This window comes from Lathamus discolor, chromosome Z (genome assembly GCF_037157495.1).
Source record: "Lathamus discolor isolate bLatDis1 chromosome Z, bLatDis1.hap1, whole genome shotgun sequence".
NCBI lineage: Eukaryota > Metazoa > Chordata > Aves > Psittaciformes > Psittacidae > Lathamus > Lathamus discolor.
In genome coordinates, this window is record NC_088909.1 from 26,198,970 (window position 1) to 26,219,142 (window position 20,173).

A 20,173-nucleotide genomic window follows, 5' to 3' on the forward strand; every position below is an offset into this window, starting at 1 on the left:
GCTTTTTCCTTCCTTCCTCCCAGGCGGATCTTGTCTTGGAGTATCAGCCCCTGAAAACGGGTGAGAGCACCGGGCACCTGGTGCTCCAGAGCAGCGACTTGGGCTCTCTGTCTTACAACCTGCAGCTGAAAGCCACCTCGAGCAGGCCAGAGAAGCCCGTGTATTTCCGCACCACGCTGGGCTCCCGTCAGACCATCACCACCAAAATCCGGAATTTCGCCCAGCAGGAGACCGAGTACCTCCTACAGGTGAGCCCGGGCTGCCGGGGCTCTGGCTGGGAGGCAGCTCCTCTGGCCAGCACCAGCCCTCTCCACCAGGGGGTCCGAGTGCCTCTGGCGTGGCCTGGCAGAGCCAGGGTGGCCATGTGAGCCCAGGGGCCTTCCCACTAGTGTGGGCTTGTCCTCCCTTGCGGGCCCGTGTCTGCTGCCCTGGTTGGAGCTGCTTTTGCAGGCCCCGTGGTGCCTGGGCTTGCTTCCCGCTTGCAGCCCAGGTCTGGCAGTCTTGGGGCTTGGGTGCATGGTTGTTCCTGCTGGGCACGTTTGCACACTTCTCGTGCCCATTCACCGCAGGCACTCACCAGGGCTATGGTCTGGGTGGGACGGGCCAGGGCCAGGGGACCATCGTGTTCTTCCCGAGGCGCTGGCTCTGCTGTTGTGACCAACCCCCCATGGTCTCTTGTCTCCCCTGCGCAGACCGACTGTGCCGACTTCCAGACGGCAAAATCCATCAGTGCGGCACCCGCCAGCGCTGGGGGCTCGGAGCTGAATGTGGAAGTGACCTTTGAGCCCTGCCACCTGGGCAAAGCCAAGGCCACGCTGCAGCTCAGCTCTGCACTGGGCGGGCAGTACTGCATCCCACTCATCGGCCTTGCGCTGCCCCCTGAACCCCAGGGCCCCTTCCTCATCCCAGCCGGCGGCACCACCTCCATCTCCTTCAGGAACGTCTTCCCGAGGGCCACGGCGTTCCAGTATGCCGTAAAGCACCCGGCCTTCAGCGTCAGGGCCCCCGAGATGCTGCGCGCCAAGAGCAGCACCACCATCACCGTCTCCTTCACGGGCGGCCCGGCTCCTGTCACCAGCAGGCTGGTGGTCTCTTGCCCTGGCGGCTCCTGGATCTACCACCTCCGGGGCCTGCCCTCCACCCGCAAGTGACCAGCTGCCCCTGGCCCTTCCCGCCACGTTCGTGCTCTCTGGAGCCAATAAATTCCATTTAGCATCCTCCCACACAACGTCCTTGTCTCTAAACGGGAGAGGCATGAATTCGCTGGATGCACAGCCGCTGGACAAGGAATTGGCTGGATGACTGCACACAGAGAGTCGCGGTCAATGGCTCAATGTGTAAACGGAGACCAGTGACGAATGGTGTCCGTCAGGGGTCAGTGTTGGGGCAGACCCTGTTCAACATCTTTGTCGCTGACACAGACAGTGGGATCGAGCGCCCTCAGCAAGCTTGCAGACAACACCAAGCTGTGTGGTGCAGCCGGCGCGCTGGAGGGAAGGGATGGCATCCAGAGGGACCTGCACATGCTGGAGAGGTGGCCAGCCTCATGAAGTTCAGCAAAGCCGAGTGCAGGCTCCTGGCCCTGGGTCAGGGCAATCCCAGGCACAGCTGCAGGCTGCGCAGAGAAGTGATTCAGAGCAGCGTGAGGAGAAGGACCTGGGGGTTGGAACATGAGGCGCTTCAGCGTGCGCTTGAGCCCGGAAACCCCCTGTGTCCTGGGCTGTATCACCAAGAGCATGACCAGCAGGTCAAGGGAGGTGATCCTGCTCCTCTGCTCTCATGAGACCCCCCCTGGGAGCACAGTGTACAGTTCTGGTGTCCTCAACAGAAGGACCTAGAGCTGTTGGAGCAAATCCAGAGGAGGGCCACGAGGATGCTAAGGGGGATGGAGCAGCTCCTGTACAAAGACAGGCTGAGAAAGCTGGGGCTGTTCAGCGTGGAGAAGGGAAGGCGGGGTGGAGACCTCATAGCAGCCTTCCAGTATCTGAAGGGGGCCTACCAGCATGCTGGGGAGGGACTCTTGATCAGGGACTGTATCAAGAGGACAAGGGGTGATGGGCTTAAAGTGAAACAGAGGAAGTTCAGGTTAGCTAGAAGGAAGAAATTCTTCACTGTGCGGGTGGTGGGGCACTGGCACAGGTTGCCCAAAGCAGTGGTGAATGCTCCATCCCTGGCAGTGTTCAAGGCCAGGTTGGACGGGGCTTGGGCACCATGTTCTTGTGTGAGGTGTCCCTCCCTGTGACAGGGTGTTGGAACTAGAGGATCTTAAGGTCCTTTCCAATCCAAAGCGTTCTACGATTCTGTTATTCTCTAAGATTCTTTGGGAAAGCGCGGTTAAGACTTCAGTCGGTTCCACTTAAAGGTAAAAATTTGAGAATGAAGACCTTAGGCCCACTATAGGAGAGGATCTGGTTCAAGACCGTCTTAAGAACCTGAACGTGCACAAGTCCATGGAACCTGATGGAATCCATCCGCGGGTCCTGAAGGAGCTGGCGAATGACGTTGCTAAGCTACTGGCCATCATATTTGAAAAATAATGGCAGCCAGGTGAAGTTCCCGACGACTGGAAAACGGGAAATATAACCCCCATTTTCAAGAAGGGGAAAATGGAAGACGCGGGGAATTACAGAGTCTCACCTCTGTGCCTGGTAAAATCTTGGAGCACATTCTCCTGGACAGCATGCTAAGGCACATGAAAAACAACAAGGTGCTTGGTGACAGCCAGCATGGCTTCACTAAGGGGAAATCCTGCCTGACCAATGTGGTGGCCTTCTATGATGGGGCTACAGAATTGATGGACAAGGGTAAAGCAGTTGATGTCATCTACCTGGACTTGTGCAAAGCGTTTGACACTGTCCCACACGACATCCTTCTCTCTGAATTGGAGAGATATCAATTTGATGGATGGACCACTCGGTGGATAAAGAACTGGCTGGACGGCCGCACGCAAAGAGTTGTGCTCAATGGCTCGATATCCAGCTGGAGACCGGTAACGAGTGGTGTCCCTCAGGGATCGGTGTTGGGACCGGTCTTACTCAACATCTTTGTCGCTGACATGGACAGTGGGCTTTAGTGCGCCCTCAGCAAGTTTGCCAGTGACACCAAGCTGTGTGGTCCGGTTGATATGCTGGAGGGAAGGGATGCCATCCAGAGGGACCTTGACACGCTTGTAAGGTGGGCTGATGCCAACCTTATGAAGTTCAACCATGACAAGTGCAAGGTCCTACACCTGGGTTGGAGCAATCCCAGGCACAGCTACAGGTTGGGCAAAGAAGAGATTCAGAGCGGCCCTGCAGAGAAGGACCTGGGGGTGCTGGTCGATGAGGAAATGAACATGAGCCGGCAGTGTGCGCTCGCAGCCCAGAAAGCCAACCGTATCCTGGGCTGCATCAAAAGGAGCGAGACCAGCAGGTCGAAAGAGGTGACCCTGCCCCTCTACTCTGCTCTTGTGAGACCTCACCTGGAGTATTGTGTGCAGTTCTGGTGTCCTCGACATAAAAAGGACATGGAACTGCTGCAACAAGTCCAGAGGAGGGCCACGAGGATGATCAGGGGACTGGAGCGCCTCCCGTATGAAGATAGGCTGAGCAAGTTGGGGCTGTTCAGCGTGGAGAAGAGAAGGCTGCGTGGGGACCTAATAGCAGCCTTCCAGTACCTGAAGGGGGCCTATAGGGATGCTGGGGAGGGACTCTTCATCAGGGACTGTAGTGACAGCACAAGGGGTAAGGGGTTAAAACTTAAACAGGGGAAGTTTAGATTGGATCTAAGGAGGAAATTCTTTCCTGTTAGGGTGGTGAGACACTGGAATGGGTTGCCCAGGGAGGTTGTGAGTGCTCCATCCCTGGCGGTGTGCGAGGCCAGGTTGGATGAAGCCTTGCGTGGGATGGTTTAGCGTGAGGTGTCCCTGGCCATGGCAGGGGGGTTGGAACTAGATGATCTTGAGGCCCTTTCCAGCCCTAACTATTCTATGATTCTATGACCCTGGAAGGGAGCTTGGGCTGTCTCAGCGTTGGCTGGCAGTTGAAGGTTATGAAGGAAATAGCAGGAAGCTCTACTAGTGGGCTCCTATTAATGATGTCAGCTGTGGTAGAGCTTTTGTAAGAGGTTTGCTTTAGTTAGAGAGCTTCTGCCTTGGTGCCTTCAGCACACAGGGGTGTCACGCCTGAGGTGTCTTTGCCTGAGCTCTCCAGTTTCCAGCTGGATTCGTGGCTGGACATGGTGCGGGACATGTTTTGGAGTGTTTCCAGAGGCTGGCTGCCTGGAGAGCCAGTTAGCACTCGGGGCTCATATCCTCCCTGCCTGTGTTGTAAAGGCCCAGATGATGAGTGTTGGTTTCAAAGTGAGGGCTCCACGTTCCCCGCCAGGCAGGTGTGAGGATTTGCTTTGCCTGTGGCCCCGAGTCTCATGGGAAGCTTTTGTTTCTGGCAAACGCTGTGCTGCAAACGTGTGAAGCTCCTGGCAGCTGAGATGCCCCGGGCAGTTGGGTGGCCTTGTGTGGTGCGTGTGCCCGTGTGCGCAGGCTTAATGGGTACAAAGTCATCGACGGGCGCTCACCAGGGACAGCAACAGGGGTCACCCCAAAGGCAGCCTGGCCATGGCCCTGGTGTGGCGGGGCTCCTCGTGGGCCAGCAAAGTAGGAATTAAATGGTTGCTTTGTAGTCAGTGCGGAAGCTTTTTTCTTTCCTGCTGAAGCAGGGAAATTCTTGGCTCATCTGCGGTGTCTCCAGCAATTTATGTGTCGCTCACGGAGTGTGACCAAATGCTGCTGTAAGGTGCACTTTAGCCCTGGTGCAGGGCTTCACTGCGGGGGAGACATTGAAGGCGTCGGGGGGCTGCAGGGATCCGCAAGGCTGTAGCTTTAGCAAGGCCCTGCGGTGGCCGTGGAAGCCACGTGTGGCCCTCGCCTATTGTGACGTACAGGGGAGCTGCTGCTGTTAAATGCGAGCAGCAGCCGTGGCCCAGTGAGAGCAGGAGTTGCTGAGCCGCTGAGGCAGGAGCAGGCTTGAGCTACTGTCAGGCTCTGAGCTCTGCTTCCTCGAGGCGCTGGTGAAACCCTGCCCTAGCTGGCAAAGCCAGAGCGTTGAGGAGAGGGGCTGGGCAGCCCAGGTGCCAGCCCTGTCCTTTGCTGCCCAGGTTCCCCTGGCTGTTGGCAGCCCAGCAGCAGTTAGCTGCTGTGCTGGTGGGCAAGAGCCACACCGAGGCGTCCCTGGGCGGCTCCTGTCCCTGCAGCTGCCCACAGCTGCCGAGCAGCGCGAGGGCATTCAGGAGCCAAGGCTGGGCCCCGCACGGAGGAATCCTCCAGGAGAAGCGTGAATCACCCGTGCTCAGGTAGCGTCTGGCCCTGGGCAGGGAGGAGGCAGCTCCGCTGGCAGCAGGGATGGGGCAGTTGTGTGATAGCCGGCAGGATTTAAACATCCCTGGGCTAAGAGCAGGGCTGGGCAGGTAGAAGGGCTTGAACGGGCTCTGAAATTGCCGTGCAACTTGCAGGGAGGGTAGAGACTTGGAGCTAGGCTGTAGGTCCTGCAGCAAAGGGAGCCTTGGCTGTCTGAGGTGGGGAGCAGGGAGCCGTGGGGTGGTGGGCTGGAGGGGTGCTGTGTCCTGGTGGCTGGTTTGTCCTGCCCCTGCAGGGAGATGTGCCCGATTGCTCCGTTGTGCTCCTTTCCTGCTCCTCTGGGAGGCTGGTCCCTGCAGGCTCTGGGGCTGTGGAAGAGCCTTGCTCCAGGGCGCGGGGGGAAGCTGCTGGGCTGGCTGGGCTCTGGAGGTTGGAAGCCCTCTGGAAATAAGCGTTGTGGGGGCGACGACAGGGTTCGTTTCAAGTGAAGTGAAATCACAGCTCGGAGAATTGGAACGAATAAGGCAGTTATTCTTAAGACCCGGTAAGAAACCACTGAAACCCAGCTTAATGCTGGATCATCCCCATTAGGTTTCTCCCTTGAAAAGGAGTTATTTCCAGCTCTAAATCCCAGCTCTTGCTGCAGCAGGTCCTCCTGTCCGTAGGGCAGTGCAGAGCTCTGGAGTTTCTTGCAAGGACAAAAGGAAACGGTAGCCTTGTTTCCTGAAGCCGTGGAGGGCCCGGCACCACAAACACGTGCCGTGCTGTCGCTGCCTTGGCAGTAAAGGAATGAAGTGATTGCCTTGCTTGCAGGGTGTGGGGAGCAGTCGAGGGGCAGGGAATGGCCATCTTTGCCTAGATGCTGTCTTGCTGTGTACAGCAAGTGCACACAGCAGAGGTGATGTGGAGCACAGGGAAGCAGGAGGGAATATCATCCTGGATTTTACGTAGCTCTGAGCTAATTGCTCATGTGCCTTCGATGGTTTCCTGCTTTTTTCCTGCTGTGGCAGCCTGGAGTGCCTGGAGGGAGCCTGGAGTTTGGGTGTTAACAAGTGAAAATTAGGGCGTCCTTCTGCATGGAGAAATGCTCTTGGGCAGTGGGGTGATTTCCTGCCTGGAAGGAGCCGTTTTTGCCAGATAATCTTTGTAACGTGAGCCAGGCAAAGTAGCCTTGAGAAACTATAGTTCTTAATCAGAGTCTTGAACTCTGTGCTGACTTAGTTAGAAACATCATCAGGCTCCTTGCAGAGAGGGTGAGAAGTGCCAGTAGCGCCTGGTGCGTCTGTGTGGCTCGTGGGACTGCCCCCAGAGCAAAAGGCTGTTTTGGCTCAGGGTCTGTTTGTTGTGGGGTTTTACGTCTATGAATGGAGCCTAAATATGGTCTAATCATGAGTGAGGGTGGGGAGGCCCTGTGTTCTCCGCTTAGGAAGGATGCCAGAGGCTGGAGACACAGCTGTGTCCTTTGGGTGTGCCAGGAATGGCGAGGCCCTGGCACAGGTTGCCCAGAGAAGCTGTGGCTGCCCCATCCCTGGCAGTGTTCAAGGCCAGGTTGGACGGGGCTTGGAGCAACCTGCCCTAGTGGAAGGTGTCCCTGCCCGTGGCAGGGGGTTGGAACTGGGTGAGCTTTAAGAGCCCTTCCCTGAGGTTGCGGGGTTCCAGGGTTCCATGGGTCCAGGGTTTTAAGGTTCTGGGGTTGTGGATTGTCCAACTGTTGCTTCTTCCAGGCGACCTCTGCGACATGGCCAGTGGCAAGACCCCCCGGCCCATGAGGTCCTCCAGAAGGGCGGATGGATTCCAGAGCAGAGTGGTAGCATCTCGTAATCCGAAGCTGGTCAGAGAGGCAGAAGAGTCTCTCACCACCAGGCAGAGGCTGGCCAGCCCTCGGGAGATGAGGCGGCCCCGGGCTACCCAGCTTCGGGACATGGGTGAAGTCTCCCATCAAAAGGTAGCCTTTCCCTGCTCTTCTCCTTGCCGTTTGATGTGACATTTGAAGAGGGCACGTGCTTGTGGCAGCCTTGCCTCCAGCTTACCCAAGCAGCTTGGTGATGAGGTCCTGTTGTCATTTCCAACTGGTGGTGGTGGAGTTCTTTCTGCTGGGGGAAAGGCAAAAAACACATTTCTCCAATGAGCCATTGAAGTCCTGGTCTGCACAAAGGCAGTGGAACCTCTGCTGCAGTGGGTGGGTTTTGCTGGGCAGAGAAGAGTGGATGCGCTTTGCCTGGATCAGTGTTCTCTTAGATGGATGTTCAAAGCTGCTTTTCTTGCAGGACTGCTCAGTCTAACACACAGTCCAGGTGGGTGGATGACTGAGGTAGGCTGTTGAGCAGAAAGCTGCCAGCAAGAGACCTGATGTAGCACATCGGTTACGGGTTGCCCCAGGCAGCACAGGAGGTGGGAACACGTAAGACGGGCGCCCAAATAACTGGCAGTGCGACAGCTACTGGGCTCGGCCTGAGCATGGCTTTTGTGGAGAAGCGGGAGAGCTGCCTGTGTCTCTCGAGTGACAGCAGTGCAGCTGGGAGAGGGGAGAGCAAGCAGGGAGGAATTATCTCCAAGTACTGCCTCTGCTGGGTCAGCGTTTGGTCTTTGCGTGCATTTTTCAGAGCTGCTTCTGCAGCGGTGTTCAAGAAACGAGCAGTAAGAGAATACAGTGAAGCATCAACTTAAAGCTCGTGGGGAAAGGGGATACGAATTGCAGTCTAGCTCAAGTTGCCCCCTGATGCTGAGACTTCAGCTGAAACTTCATCCCCATCCAGCATTCACCTCATTTGTCTGTTTCCCTCCTGCCCTGTTACTTTCTTGTTGGCCTTTCCTCCCTGGTACTGGTGTCTTCCGACTGGTTTCTCGGGTCTGCATCAAAAAACCAAAAAGATATTTGGGATGCGTGGGACTCAGTCTCGCTGTCTCAGAGGGAAGTTCACCTGCAAATTGTTTCCTGTGGAGGCTCCTGGAAACTCCTGGGTTTTGCTTGCTCCCTGAGTGCTCGTGACTGTTCCAGCAAGCGTCTGGAGCTGAGTGAGCCCCTTAGCAGAGGGCTCTGCTGGAGGTGGGCGCTGCTTTGCCTTTTGGAGAAGGCAGCCTGGAGAAACAGCCTGCAAAAGAGCTTCTTAGCTTGAGGCTGCTCAACATGGTCCAGAAACGTTTTGTGAGCTGAGAGCGGAGGTGGGTGGGCTCCCATCTCCTAGTGTGAGCTGGGCAGATGTACTCACCAAGAGACTGTATTTACTGGAGATCAGTGTGGGATCTTCATTCGTTAATCTTTCTGCCAGCAGCTGAAGCTCTCTCTGCTCTGTCTTGCATCTGCAGTTCTCAGCAGTTGGCCTGGACCAGAGGTTGTTCCAGCCGTTCCCATCCGAGGTGGTGTTTGAGAACTACGTTCCCCGCCAGTTCTACATAGCGGCGCTAGCTCTGAGGAACATCGACAGGGTAAGTGCTGGGCTGTGGAGGCTGAGCACTGGGCTGGAGGAGGAGAGCAGTGGAATTCACGTGGTGTGCAGCAGAGCAAGTTACCTGCTGCAGCGCAGCGCATCCAGAATAAAATGTCTCAGCAGCGTGATTCTGCAAGATGGGGGAAATGTTGCCATGCTGGGGATTCTGCCGCTGGTTTTGGCCGCGCACTGGTGGTAACTAAGCCAAAGGAGCTTTCTGAGCCAGCATGCTTCCCCTTGAAAGCCCTGGACTGATGGGAATGTCGAGGGCTGGGCAGTGCTTGCCTGCTGTCATGCTTTACCGCGAGTGTGCACCATGTCCCGGTGGCTCCTTGGTTAATCCTGGTTTCTGGCAGGGCATGTTTCCCTCTCTCAGCCTGTTGAGCCCCCTGTGTGCAACTCCGTGTCAAAGCACAGGGCTTGAGTTTTCTCCACTTTGTGCTGGAGTAAGTTGTAACTCCTGGCATTAGCACTCCAGGCTGGGTGTTTTGGAAGAGCAGGGGAAACAGGCTGGCTTAGCAGCAGCAGTTAAAGGGGAGGACTTGAGGTGCCACTTGAGGCTCCTGCTAAGCTTAGTTCGGTTCTGCTCAGGTGTTTCTAAGCCAGCGTGGCTGTGCTTTCTCTTTGGAGAATCCCAGCACAGGCAGGGTAATGTGCTCCTGAAGGTCTCCAACTTGAACGGGAAAGATTGTGATCCTGTTGAGATTTCCTAAGAAAAATGAGCAGGGAGAAGTTGAGAAGTGGCAGCAACTTTGTTCTGCTCTGCTGTAGAGGGGGAAATGGAGACCTTTTGAATTTCAGCTGGGGAAACGTTTGCTCCAGTGAGGCATGTGCCAAGAGCAAGCTGGTGGGAAAAGACAGGAGGGAGGAAAGGGGCTGAGTTCAACGTCCTGTCGCGGAGCGCTTTCTTCCGCACAGGGATTCTCTTGGTACGTAAGAGGAAGTGTGCTGGAAGCAGAGAAAGGTGAGAAACAGGCGTAATTCAGGATCCGGTTGTGTAAGAAAGAGCAAGACGTGTGTGTGAGAGGAGGGCACAGCGGGGAGCGGGGGGGAGGTGGAAGTGTGCAGGTGAATTAACGCCCTCCTCAAATCTCCCTGTTGGGAGAAACAAAGGAGGGGACAAAAGGAGTGACACCGTCAGGGCTTAATGTAGGGGGAGGAACAGCAAGAGAAGTCAGAGTATCTCCTGAGATAACAGGTTTTACAGGGACGTGGTAGAGCATGGAAGAGCCTTTGGCAAGGAAGGATGAAGGTATGGTCCCTCAGTTACTCCCAGAGAGTACTGTGTCATTCCTGGTGTAGCTTGGGCATACTGGGAAGTTGCAATGTGGGTACCTATGCCCAAGGGACACCACTGGTGTGGTTCACAGTGACTTTGGGCAATCTTTGCTGCAGGTGTGCCCTTTGCTTATTAAAATGGGCCTCAGCTTCTCTTTTCCTACTGCTCTGCTTCGTTCCCACTGTGCCTTTTGGCTTCAGCTGCTCCCTCATCCGTGCAGCACCTCAGAATGTTTGCCTTTGCCAAGTACCAGCAAAGAGGCAAACAGTGAATTTGCTCTATTCGTGCTTCCCAAGTGGAAAACAACACCTGCATTGATGTTGGTGCCATTCCCAATAAAACGTAATAGACTGGTAACAGCTGCAGCTTGGGATTTCTATGCCCTGTGAAGGGGAGGCAGTGTGTGAACTGTTGATTTTACCCAAAATGAATCAGTTGTGAAGCTGGTACAACCTCAGGCGTCGGAGAGCCCTGGTGTAAAAGGCAGATCAGCTCTAAGGAAAACCCTTGGCATATTTAAATGCACAAAGATAGAGATGCTAATCCCAAGAGAGTTCATTATGTTCTAATTTTGCTGGGTTTTGGTCATGTCCTGGAGAAAAGGAACATTGTGCTCTGTCTCACGAGTTTCCCACATTCCTCGGAATCCTACTGATGTATCCTGCGTGGTAGCTGAGGTTGTCTACCCCCTAAAACTGCAGCTAGCAGCAATGTGTAACAGAGGCAAAGTGTAATCGAGCCCAATAGGTGCTCTGTATTCACTCCGATACGGAAGTGCTGCACTCTATGCTTACTGCTCTTGCCTACTTGCTGTCGAATTGCTTTCCTGTCTTCAGGCTGCTCCTCAGCACCCTCAGAGGCATCCTGGGTGGCTCTTGCTGAAGATCTTTGCCACCTGGGCTCACGTGCCAAGGGACTTGGCGACCAGAACGTGTGGCTGCAGTGGGAAATGGGCTCCTGGAGCTTGCTGCCCCAGGGCATTGGTGGGAGCAAAGGGTGTTTAGAGCGTCCAGGGCTGCCTTGGCCATGGGTCACCAGGCTTGGGTCAGGGGTGCAGAATGAGCCTGCATTTTTTCCAAGGCTCGTCGTGTTCATCAGTGGAGCTGCCTGCCATTCAAAGTCTCCTTGTTATGCTTTCTGAGATGAGATTGGGTGCTGGGGCGTTGCTGCCTGTGTGCTAGAGAATGTCTGTTTGCTGTCTCCGTGCCTGTGGTATCCATCGTAGAGGCACGTTGGGTGTTCTCATCTCTGCACCAGCCTTTCCTTGTATTACGGATCTCCCTTGCTGCTTTGCAGCCCCCTTTAAATTCTCTTAGCCATCTGCTTCTTCCTGGGGTTGTTCTTTTGTCTTCCTGCGCTCGTCCTTTTGCTCTTGAGGTAAGCTTTTATTCTCAGGAAGCCCAGAGTGTCTGTGGTCTGCTTCTCTTGCTGGTCCACCGCCATGACTAGCACCGCAGCTTGACCACCCCGCTCCACCCTGGTGTGTCAGAAGTGACGTCCTTCCCTCCCCGTATAACGCACGCTGGTTTGCCTTCAGATAATACATTCCCCCTCCAGAGGTATGACTGCATGGATGTGTGCAGGCAGAAGCAAGCATGTTCTTTGGGCTTGTTGAATACGCAGGTGACTTGAGGTACTGCATCTCCTTCCTGCTGCCTTCAGAGCAGGGCGTGTTGTTCCTACTGTCTCTGTGCTGCAGCTGTGTAGCTCAGCAGAAGGGATTCAAGTCCACCCTCGTGTGTTACGTGCGTGTAGCTTCAGAGCTAAAAGTGTTTTGGAAAGGTGGTAAGGAAGGATGTCACATGGCCTGTCCTGGTCCCTTCTCATGTTTCCACAAGCGACAAAATCCTACTTGTGTCTTCCCTGCAGGTTCCTCGTCTGCTGAACGTCATCCTGGGGAACTCTCCTTACTTCGAGTTGATCAGCCCGAGTAATGAGGACTATAAGGTAGCACCGGGCATGTCTTCAACCTACCGCATCCTTTTCAGACCTGATGAGGACAAGGTGAGAGTGGAGGTCCCGAGAGATGGCGCCTTGAGGGGAAGGTGAACCTGCAGGGCTGGGTTCCAAAGCAGGCATGTGGTGTGGGTTTTGAAGAAGTGGCCTGCGTTCAGTGGAGTTGCACTGGATCTAGACCTGGGGGAGACTCTTTCCTGGGGGTGAAGGTTGTGCTCCCATAGGCTGGAGGCTCTTGCCTGTTTCAGGCTGTTTTCCCCTTCAGTGGTGGAATATTTAACGTAACGTCTGTTGGCTTCAGGGCTGAGAGTCTGCTGCCTGTGCATGGCCTTTTCCTCATCTTCTGTTTGCTGCTTAAATGTAGTTCAATATTCTGGCCTACCCTCGGGCAGCATGCCTGTAGAAACTAAAGAGGATCTGCCCCATGGTCCCTGGCTGCCCCTGCTTGTGAAATAATCTGTAATGAAAGGCCATGAAGGTAAAAAGTGCATGTACATTGCCGAATGCTACTGTGAGAGTCACAGAAACCAGCAGCTCTTCTTCTGCCATGGGCATGGTGCTAAAGGCACTGTGCTGAGATTGTTTCTCTCCCTGCAGGATTATTTCGACGAGCTTATCATCATCACAGAGAGGGAGAAGTTCTTTGTGCCTATCCGAGCCATAGGTGCCCGAGCCAGCCTGGACTTCCCTGAGCAGCTGAACTTCTCCGAGTGTCCAGTCAGGTTCAGCACCCAGAAAACTCTGCTGGTGCGCAACGTGGGGAAGCGGGAGGCTTGCTACAGCATCACCACTCTGAGGTAAAGGAGCTCATCCCTTGCGCAAAACGCTGTTGCGTGGTCATGGGCTTGTAAACTGTGAGAAAAAGGAGGCAGAGCATCTGAGGTGCTGGAGATGGGCAGGACACGTGGGGTTTGCCATTGCTTGCAGTGTTTTGAGAAAGCTCTGCAAGCAAGTTTTACACTGCAGTGGTGTCTCCAACGCAGCATCTTGCAGGTCTGATGCTGTTGGGTTGGAAGAGGCAAGGTAGGAAGGCAGCTTGACTGCTGAAGAAGGTGCTGTGTGGCAGAGGACAGTTCGAGGGGCTCAGGTCACGGATCCCAAACACAGCCTCAAGAAACAGGCAAGCAATGAGCTGGTGAGAGGCACCACCACAGTAAATACCCAGTGAAGTCTAGCATCTATTTGCAAGGCGCTTGCCAACTACTCTACTGGGTAATAGAGCGTGTGTTGAGAGCTCCTTGACAAGGGTTTTAAGAGTTCCCGAACTTCGGCAATGAACTATTTCAGTCCCAAGTTGCAATAAAGAAATGGGAAGCATTAGGAAAGTTTTAAGTGAACTACACAAAAAAGCAGAATTCTGAGTAACTGGATTGCACGTGTGCAGAGGTGAAGAGCTGAGAACTGAGAACTGGGTGCAGAGTGTGGGGGGCTGGGGTCGTGGTATACCGCGGGATCTTCTGAGGTCTGGTTCTCTTTCAGCAGGGAGAGTCACCCGCTCCATTTCTGATCCTGGATGTTCTGGTTTTCTTGTACCGACTGTGGTTTGCTTGCTCCTTGCTTGCACAAGTGAGCTGAAGCGAACTAGACTGCAAACTTAACGGAGGGCCCGGATCTCCCATACAGTCCTGATCTCTCTCTTTGTGTTGCAGCCCTTTCTCTGTGGATCCCTCCATTGGGACTCTTGGCGTTGGAGAAGCGATGGAAGTCACGGTGGAATTCCACCCACCAAAGACTGGTGTTTATACGAGTCCAATGATCATTCACTATGACACAGGTAAGCGCGTGGTGCACCCTCCGTGTGTCCTTCGAAACAGAGCGGTGTCTGCGCTGTCTGTCATCATCTGGTGGCTTCATTGTCCTGTTGAATGCCTTCTGCAAGGTTCCTTCACGCTGAGTAGAGCAAAGCTCCCCTGCTGGCTGCCAGATATTCCTGTGCTGGAATATTTCAGCCTGTAGCAAGGCAGGCAGATCTTCCTGCGCACGGTGCACCGGGGGCGATGGCGAATATTCTGGGTGCTCCATTGCAGAAGAACTCACAGCAGGGAGCCTGACTGAAAAGGAGATGGCTTTTAACGTGCAAGAGAGCTCTCTGAAGAGCCTGCAACCTGTCCCCTAGAGCTCTCCTGACGGGTCATTGCTTTTCATCCCGATCTGTTGTGTTACAGTTCCCGGGAAGGCCTTTGAGGTAGAGACCCTCTTCTTGTGATGTGCTGCATGGGTACAGTTGGTGCTGTGCTGAGAGCTGGGCCATGCTGAGGACTTGTGACCAGGAGGAGCAGTAACTGTGGCAGCGGTAGCCATTAGGGTGCTCTGAGCTTTGCTGTAGCCTGGGAATGATTCTGTAGAAACCGCCTTGTTAGCAGCAGTTCTTTAGTGGTGAGGTTTATGAGCAAGCTGCTGCTAGGGCTGGCTGGAGTCAGTAATGTGAGGGTGCAATGATGTCTGAAGGTAGGTCGTGAACACCACCTTGGAGAAACACTTTGAAATGGCTGTGCTGCTGTGCGTGTTGCTCTGGTGCTGGAAGTAAGTCTCCAGCCTTCCAGAGGACACTTACCCTAGTGAAGGGACTCACTTCTCCGGTGGTGAAGTGGTAACAGCAGCACGTTTGACAAGGAAGAATGTGCGGGCAGTGGTGAGGCACCTGGCTGTGACCGTAGCAGGAGCCAAAGAAGGAGTTGGCAGATGGATCCGAGGGCCCAGTAGCAGCCTGTTGAGTGCAGAGCTCAGCACAGAAGCTGCTCTGTAGTTTCCATTGTTGTTTCTGCCCTTCTCCATTGCATTTCAAATGCTCCCGCTTGGGTTCTGAGATCAGAGCTATGCCCAATATTTCAGGACCAGGAGATGAGGATGACACGACACTGGGGGCATCTCCTGCCTGCAGGAGACCCTGGGCAAGGCATGGCTGAGGTGGCGCTCCTCAGCATCACTGAGTGACTTGGATGTAGAATTCCCTGTGACCTGAGTGGGATGGCAGCCCAAAGGGCACCCGGGCACATCTGAAAAGATACATCTCCACGAACGACCCACAAAATAACGTGACTAAGGTGGTGCCAGGACATCCTCATGCTGTAGCATGTGCAGCTGTCAGGATATGCTAAGTGTCCTGATCCGGGGAACTGCTTATGCAGCTCAAAACTGCAGCTCTTTCTTCTGTTGCCTGCAGATTGCTCTGTTCCTTGTACTTCCGTCAGCAAGTGAGATGAGGCGAGACTTGCTTTTGCTTTGTTCCAGGTGAAGATGTTCACAAAAGCCTTTGTGGAACAGCTGTAAATGTCAACATCAGGCTTGACAAGAGCTCCTTGACAGTTGAGAAGACTTCTGTCACGCTGTCAAAGCTAAGATCCCTGGTCATCCACAATCAGAGTGCCATCACGGCCCACTTCCAGTGGAAGCGTCTTGTTGATCAGGAAGAGGAGGAGCGGCAGAAGCTGAGGTTTGTTTGAGAGATTCATCTCAGAAAGATAGATGCCCCAGGGGAAAACTAACACACGGTCTCAGAGGGCTGTTGGGGCTTTTGAACAGATTAGGGCACGTAAACCCATGCACAGCGTGGAGCTTAACCCTTGCCATTGCAGTCCCAGCTGTGCTACAGCTGAGGATGATGTTTTGGGGAGAGAAGGTTGAGTGCAATCACTGGATTGCCTGAGAGGGCAAACTCACGTTTGGGAGCGGCAAACTCTTGTGTTCAGAGATCCGTGCACTACGGAGGGTCCATGAGGCTGAGGAAGGTGTCAGCACTCGGTACCTGGGACTGCACTGAGCAGTAGCCCTGAAGAGCTGCAGGTGGCACAGCTATTGTGATACTCTAGCAGTTTCTTCTTTGATAAGCTGGCAGGCTCCTTTTCCAGTCACAGGCAGGGTAGAGTGCTTGGTTGGCCCAGAAGGTGGAGGCCGTCCTGCCGTAGGCTGGGGAATTGCCTTTCAGTGTCCTGGTTTCTGGCCCAACGAGGTGTTTCTCCCCTTCCTCATAGGCTGGGCAGATGTGGAGGGCTCTGCGGGGAAGGGAGGGCAGCCAGGACTTGGAAGTGCTTTTGGGCTTCAGCAACCTGTGTCGTCGTGGTGGTGAGAGATGGGGCAGGTTCTTCCAAGGGTGTCTCTGGCAAAGCTTTGAAATTGCCATTTCAGGCAGCAGAGAAACACTCACAGCCTGGGGGGATGAACTGGAAATGACACTTTAAAGCTTATGTGACTTGGGCAATCCTTGTGCGACTTCTCAGGCTCAGATGGGTGCAGATATACAGGAGTTAGTCTGAACCCAGAGCTGATCAGGAAACTGCCTTGAACTGCAGCACTTTTCAAGGGCTTTGAGCACATCAAGTTCAGTGTAATTAGGTCAGAAATGCCTCAAAGGCCAGAACTGGTTTTCCACTGTTGTCTGTTTTTAATGACACAGTGTGTGAGTTCTGTGCAAACGCACTGAGTTAAAAGAAAATCTCGTGAGCTTGCCTTGATTCTTCCCTGGACCATTTCTTTAGCATCTCTCCCCACCTGCCTGTCTCGGACTGGACCCTGGGTGATCCTCTGTCCCCTCAGAAGCCACCAGCTTTCCCCAGAGTTCACTTCAACCTGATTTTTTACGTATGAGACTTGCTGTCGTGCCAGTCTCTGTCCTTGACTCTGAGCACGACGCTTGGTTCCTCCTTACTCGTAGTTTTGGGGATGGTCCAAGGTAACCGTCCTGCTGTCAGAGAAGCTTTTGAGATCTCAGAGGAGAGAGGGCCTTTTCCTGAGAGGAGGCAGTGCAGGAGCCTGTGTTGGGATGTGACCCCAAAAGACATGGCCCATTAGAAGGTGTCCCTCCTGCAGCGCTTTTGGGGATGTGATTCTGGCCTGCTGACGGAGCTTGAGTTGAGGGCTGCTCACGCCAGTGTGTGGAAGCCCTCCTCATGCACAGCATGTGCGCGAGGCTCAGTGTGTGTGCAGCAAGTAACGTCCTTGCCTGTTTCCCTTCTCTTTGCGTTTGGATTTAGCTGGGTGATGATCGTTCACACGGCGTTGCCTCGATTTGCTGCACGTGGAGCTTTCCCCTGGTCCCCCAGTGCTGTCACCCGCTGGTTCTTCATGGCCAGGGGACTGGAGCGTGAAGGGGGGACAGCAGTGTGCCAGCAAGGAGCAACCGCTCTGCAGCAGGGCTCCCCTTTCATCTCCCGCTTGTGGTCTTTAAACACTAGAATGATTTCTGCTGCAGCCGCCAATAAAGGGAGAGGTCAAGTGCATCACAGCTCTGCAGTGGAGGCCAAAACGAGGGAAAAGATGAGGTGGTTCAAGATTCCACGTAGGGTTTGCATTCAGAGATGCTGGTCCTGACTTCTTTACTAGGTGATGCTGGGCAGAGTCCCTTCGTCTCTTGGCACCTCTGTTTTCATGCTCAGAAAGCCATTTGTGTCACTGAAGTGATGGGATGCCCAAATCCGTTGCTTTGCTTTGGAAGTGCACCGGGATCCTCTGGTGGAAGGCAGTGCAGATACTGTCTCCTCACCCCTGTGGGTGCAAAAGGGAAGGGGAAAAGTGTGATGCTGGTAACGAGCAGCTGAAAGCCAGTTGCTTCTCCCCTCCCAATGCAGGAGGCTTTTTCTTGAGGGCTGCCAGCTTTAAGAAACCTCTTGTTAGCTCGTCAGTGAGGAGTAAAACTCCTTGCTGTGCTGGGAAGAACGGCAATAATGGGATCCATGTGGGAGCCTGTGTCTCAGGGTCAGCCCTGTGCTGAGCTGCTGCTCTTCCTCGCCGAGTGCTTTGCTGCTCGTGCACTGACACGACAGGCTTTGCAAATCTGCTGCTTATTCAATTATCTGCTTGGTTCGTCTCTCCCATGGCACAGGCTGCAGAGGCAGGAAGAGGACAAGCTGGTTGATGTTCCTGCGGAGCACGGGCTGGTCCCCCTTCTCAGAGAACACCCTTCCCTTCCCATCTGCAGCTCCCAGAACCAGGGGACAGAGGTGCAGGGAGGCTCCATGCCTTTCTGCAGTGATATTTTCACCATTGTGCCCATGGTAAGTGATGGCTGAGAACCTCCCTTCCTGCTGCTCCTCCTCCTTCTCATCTCTGAAGGAGGTCCCTTGGCAGATCCCACATCAGCTGCTTGATGTGCCAAGAGAGGAGACATCCGGTTTCTGGTGAGGCTAGGGGCACTTGTTGCAAAAAGCATTTCTGAACAGCGGCAAGAGCCGACCCCAGGCTGGGCTCTGCTGCAAGGGCTGTGAATTAAGGGCACTTCATGAGTGTCCTCACAGTGTTCAGAGGTATCAGTTATTCTCCGTAAGGACACATTCCCACGTAGCGCGCAGGGGTGAAGAAAGGACACTGGTGCACTGTTAGTTCACATACTGACCTGCAGAATGCAATGGTCCTGGGTGGAAAGGAGGCCAAATTGAGCCCAAGCACAGCAATCCCTTCCTAAAACCTGGATTTATACCACGTCTGAGTCTCCCTTCCAGTGTCGTCTGTGAGCCTGGACACGAGGCTGGCAGGTTTAAACGGGCTTTTTGAGTTCTACTGCAGATAGGTAGAGAAAACTGCTCACTTTCCTGGTGATGCCAGCAAAAACCCCATGGCCTTCAATCAGCCAGAGCCTGCCTTCTGAGTATTTGCATGGTCTTGAGATGAAGAATGGCTGCTGTCTGAGCAGCGCAGCATCCCTTCTCATCTTGGAGTAAACCCTGGAATAATCCCAACCTCTTCTTTCTTTTACAGTGGGTGAAAGTAGTTTATTTTTTCTATTTTGTTTTCCGAGGAAGGGGCTGCTGTTCTCTTCTTGGTTGCTCCTGCAGCCCGTGTAAAGCTGAGAGGTGCCTATCCTTAAACCAGTTACAGGAAGTGAGAGCCTATAGAAACCAGGGATGCCTCCTGAAATGTGTGGCAGGGCTTCCTGGGACTGAGCACCAGTGCCAGGATCCTCTGCGAGAGCAGCAGAGAGTTGCAGAAACTGGTAGCGTGGCCCAGACTTAAATCCGCGAGCAAGAGCTCAGTCTCTTCTGAGGGGAACAAAATGCCCCTTCCGGGTGCCAGTAAAGGCGAGGGACTTTGGAAGCTGCTGCTTCCAAGCTCTCCTGTAAATCCTGTTGGCAAGCGTTGCTTGCTCCTTGCTCTTTGCTGATGCTCTAAATAAAGGCTTCCAGGGCTGCAGTGGAAACAAGAATGTGATGTTTGAAGATAAATGGTTTGCTGTCACTTCTGTTTCAGGAGGGAGATGTCTTGCCCAATTCTTCCCTTGAAATCAATGTGATCTTTAAGCCCGAAGAAGCCAGAGTCTACCAAGAGACAGTCTACTGTGACATCTCAGGTACAGCTCTTTCCTCCTGCTCCTGTTCCCACAGAGGAGGTAGAAACACTCTTCCAGCCCACTCGGACCTCATGTAGTTCTGGAGGGCTCAACAGGGCAGTGCTGGCACACGCCGCTGTCCCCGTGGTTCCCTGATCCCAGAAGTGACCAAGCAGTGAAGGAATAAGCTTTCCCGCCATGGCTTTGCCAGCATTTGCAACACAGCTTTAGTGAAGGAGCACCAGGCCCCTGTAGACCAGTTACCTCCAAGATGAGTCTTTGTGGCGTGGCTCTCTCCTCCTTCTCGTGATGCTCACTTTGTGTGCAGAGTAGGCTGGGATGGCAGTGAGAGCTCATCCAAAATTTGAGCCAGGATTCAGGCACCTTAGGCTGCTTCAGTGGCTGAGAGCAGCCTTCAGACTGAAGATCTTGTGCTCTGTCATCTCTAGCAAATGTAAGGGAAAGGACCCACCTTGGAGTTTAGCTGTAAGCCTTGAGGTCTCGGTTGCCTTTGCACCAAGGGATGTGCACGTTAGCAGTACATTTATGGCTTATGTGATCTGCTCAGTGAGAAGGCTGGTTTCCCATGACTGGAGAGAGAGCCTTCATCGGGGACTGGAGAGATAAGACAAGGGCTGATGGGTTCGAGCTTAAACAGGGGAGATTTAGTTTAGATATACAGAAGAAATTCTTTCCTGTGAGAGTGGTGAGGCACTGGAAGAGGCTGCCCAAGGAAGTTGCTCCACCCGTGGCAATGTTCAAGTTCAGGCTGGACGGGACTTGAAGCAAGCTGCTCTAGTGGAAGGTGTCCCTGTCCATGGCAAGGGGTTGGAACTGGATGATCTTAAGGTCCTTTCCAACACAAACCATTCTGTGGTTCTCTGAGACACCGGCCCAGGGGGTTGGTTAGAAATGAGAAA

At 54.1% G+C, this 20,173-nt stretch overlaps 2 protein-coding genes across 2 annotated transcripts in view; both read left to right on the forward strand.

Moving 5' to 3' along the window:
- Positions 1–44: 44 nt before the first annotated feature.
- On the forward strand, positions 45–7,101 carry LOC136005922 (hydrocephalus-inducing protein-like; the record flags this gene model as incomplete). The annotated part of the gene is made up of 3 exons (XM_065663813.1): positions 45–248; positions 693–1,085; positions 7,057–7,101. Coding segments are annotated over 3 exons (642 nt in total), but the record flags the coding sequence as incomplete, so codon positions are not given.
- An 86-nt stretch (positions 7,102–7,187) lies between these two features.
- LOC136005923 (hydrocephalus-inducing protein-like) overlaps positions 7,188–20,173 on the forward strand; it is a gene marked incomplete at its 5' end in the record, with an annotated part of 47,474 nt that continues 34,488 nt past the window's right edge. Inside the window, 7 exons of the mRNA XM_065663814.1 lie at positions 7,188–7,277; positions 8,639–8,758; positions 11,909–12,043; positions 12,593–12,792; positions 13,645–13,769; positions 15,227–15,420; positions 19,175–19,274. Coding sequence (XP_065519886.1) covers positions 7,188–7,277; positions 8,639–8,758; positions 11,909–12,043; positions 12,593–12,792; positions 13,645–13,769; positions 15,227–15,420; positions 19,175–19,274 — 964 coding nt within the window. The remainder of the gene's footprint in view (positions 7,278–8,638; positions 8,759–11,908; positions 12,044–12,592; positions 12,793–13,644; positions 13,770–15,226; positions 15,421–19,174; positions 19,275–20,173) is intronic.